We start from the raw sequence: 2987 nt of genomic DNA, 5'->3' as shown, positions 1-2987 counted from the left end.
TTACAGTGTGTGTGTGTGTGTGTGTGTGTGTGTGTGTGTCTTGTTCCCAGGTGGAAGTCTTGGCCTTTTGGCTCGGATCAAGTCTTGCGGGCATCCAAATCTCAAGACCTCCAAGCTAGGGCCTGCATGTAGGATGCCTGCCAATGGATTTGGGAGTATCTGAAGTCCCAGGGTGAGAGTTTGGGATGAAGGATGCTCAGCACCATATGTAGTGTTCAGAACAATTGAGTTCTGTCTGTTCAGTCAGTACGGTTTTTAGAACGATTGAGTTGTGTTCAGTTGGTGTGATTCGGAACGGATTTGAGTGTTAAATGGGAAGGGCTTCAGCCTGGCTTTTTGTAGACTACAGTTCACTTCAGTGCAGCAGGATATGACAATGGGGGCTCGTGGCAGAGCCCCCACATGCAGAGCGGGGCAGTGGGGGGCAGCAGGGATTGCCGCCCCCCCCCACCCCCCCCGGCCTGGCAGAAGCTAGTGAGTGCAGGGCTTTTTTTAAAGTACCAGGATGCTGGGGCCAGGTGGGGCAGCCATTGGGGGCTGGGGGTGGTCAAGAAGAGGAAGGAGCACAGAGTGTGAATGGGGTGGGGAGGGGGAGGGGGAGTCAGAACTGGATTCTCTTCCTGACTCTGTGCAAGTCACTTGATTCCTATCCCCTAGTCTTCTGTAACTGTGAAATGGGGATCAAGAGCTTGGGTGGTGATTATAGGAGCTTGGTGGATGGCATGAGGCTTTGTTTGAGCTCTTTGGGGTATTGGATTACCAACCCCAAGTATTCAGACATTCTGGCAGCTTAAATCATTGTTTAAAAATCAATTTTGGATCTCTTCTAACAGTTTAAGGGTTATGCTCACAGCTATGAAGGCTAGGCAGTTGCTTTTTAACTTAAAATTGAAATCCTGCCTAATCATATGAGTTCAGCAGCTGAAGCTTTAAGCGAACTGCCAAATAATTTGTAATATTGGCAAAAAGAAGTGGCAAGTGTTTGCAGTACCACACTTGGGGGGAAAGGCATGTGATCTTCTCTCCACAAAACCAGTGTGCTTGGCTTTACAGCAGATCTAGTCCTGGTCAATGGCTAGTCTAGCTGGCCACTTCCATGCCCTGCATGTCTCTGGTATGTTGAATGATGCAATATCAAGAGGTGAGAGCACTTGGGTGAGGGAGGATCCACTGCAATTGGTTGGGACAGTGTGGTTTTCTAGAGTGGCTCTATAACATCGCAGGTTATTTCCCAAATTAACTCAGTGGTGGTATAAAGTGGCTAAGCAAAGAAAAGGAAGGTTAGCTGCATAGGAAAAAATGCTGTGGCAGTCATTTGAATATTCAGGCCTGTTTCAATGTTAAGTTGCAGCCTTGTTCCAGCCTGAAGTCCATTTAAAATGTGTGGAGTAGTCCATATGTGAGAAGGCTGTCAGCAGTGAAGTAGTGTAGCCTTTTTAAAAGGTAGTAACTAGGTTTTGGAGTTGATTAGTTGACCCACAGTGCTGTAGTTCCTAGCTCTTGAAGCTGTTTCACTTGCTCAGCTTTGCTTTAGCCCATGCTGGGCAGATTTTTTTGCAGATCGAATGGCTGCAATCTCTTTATATGAAAACAGTCTGTAAAATTTCAAGAGTAGCTGAACTGCATGAACAGGCTATGGGATGGATGGAAATTCCCAGCCCAGTTTCCCTCGTTTCCCTGCTGTCTTCAGGTTAGATCACAATATCCATTGCAGGTGGGGGAAGTGTCTAGTTCAGTTACCCAATTTATCTAAATTGTTCAATACAATTAAGTGAAGCTAAGGAGAAAAATCATTGGCTTTTCCCAGATGTCCCTTGCATGGAGTGGCAGCAACTTCTGACTGAGCTAGTGCTAGTTGTCATACACAGTTTGGGTTAAGTTAAATGTTCATCTGCTCTCCTACAGCTTAGCAGAGATTTTGCCTCTTCTGTTCCTCAGCTGTCTCCCTCACAGTTGGGCCTAGAACTTCACTCTGATCTGATCAGCCACTTTATTGTAACAATTCTGGTCTTCCCCACTTCCACTTCATTCATGTTGAAAGAATTAGTGTTGGCCTTTCTGAACACGCTGCCTGTCAGTCTTTTTAAATGAAAATAAATCTGCGGTTGCCTCTGAACTCTGTGCTGCATTGTCATTGCTCGCCTTATGTGATCTCTTCCTCTTTCCAGGTTATCTTGAAGGACCTAGAAGTGTTGGCTGAGATTGCATCTTCTCCTGCAGGCCAAACGGAAGGACATGGGCCGTATGAAGGCTCAGACATGCAGTCCAGCCAATCAGAGCTACATGTGCCCATCAAACCCAGCCAGCTGAGCACCTCTGGTAAGTGCATTCCATGCTGCACCTTGCTAACAGTGATCTAACTTGCTAAGTGTCCTTTTGCTACCAAATAACTTCCTCTCCCTTGATGCCAAGTGGCACCTGTCAGGTTTGGTTAAGCAGGGAGAAAGGACTCTCCAGCAATAACAAACCTGTAGATCCGTTCCAACCCCCGTCACTATCACTTGGGTGTTTGGGTGTTTATCCAGGGTAAATTTCAGAACGCTTGAGATCCATCTACCCTGCAAAGCTTAACCACAAAAATAATCCACCAGTTAATGCCAAATGCACACACACCAGTTCATAATCAGGATCCTGATCCTATTATTGTCACACATCAATGGGTTTTTTTGCCCAAGAGCCAGTGATAGGTGAAGCTTTCACACACGTGGGGAAGAGGAAATCTTAATGTTCATGCTTCTCATAGGCAAATGGACATCTTTCGTGTTGCTCTTTGCTTGTAAATTTCTCAGAATGACGGATGGGATGGGGGGGCTGTCTCTCCTTTCTCTGTAAATGGTCATGTGCTCATGTCACTTGGCACAAAGGTCCCTAGCGATGCGGGTGCCTATAAAGTCACTTGTCCCTGTTACCCTCCCCAATTCCTGTTTCCCCAAATGCTTGCAAACAGCTGCCTCAGTAGTGGAAAAAAATCTCCTCAGCCACCTTTT

General features: G+C 46.4%; 1 protein-coding gene across 2 annotated transcripts in view; it reads left to right on the top strand.

Annotated features, from left to right (window-relative positions):
* Nucleotides 1-2987, top strand: part of VAC14 (Vac14, PIKFYVE complex component) — a 267959-nt gene that overhangs the window by 120824 nt on the left and 144148 nt on the right. For both annotated transcript variants that reach the window (XM_019505828.1, XM_019505829.1), the window contains one exon: nt 2169-2319. In XM_019505828.1, the coding sequence (XP_019361373.1) occupies nt 2169-2319 (151 nt within the window). The remainder of the gene's footprint in view (nt 1-2168; nt 2320-2987) is intronic.

The sequence above is a fragment of the Gavialis gangeticus genome, unplaced genomic scaffold, assembly GCF_001723915.1.
Source record: "Gavialis gangeticus isolate Ggan-Ray unplaced genomic scaffold, GavGan_comp1, whole genome shotgun sequence".
Taxonomy (NCBI): domain Eukaryota; kingdom Metazoa; phylum Chordata; order Crocodylia; family Gavialidae; genus Gavialis; species Gavialis gangeticus.
The sequence above is the reverse complement of the archived record's forward strand: the minus strand, read 5'-3'. Positions and strand labels throughout refer to the sequence as shown.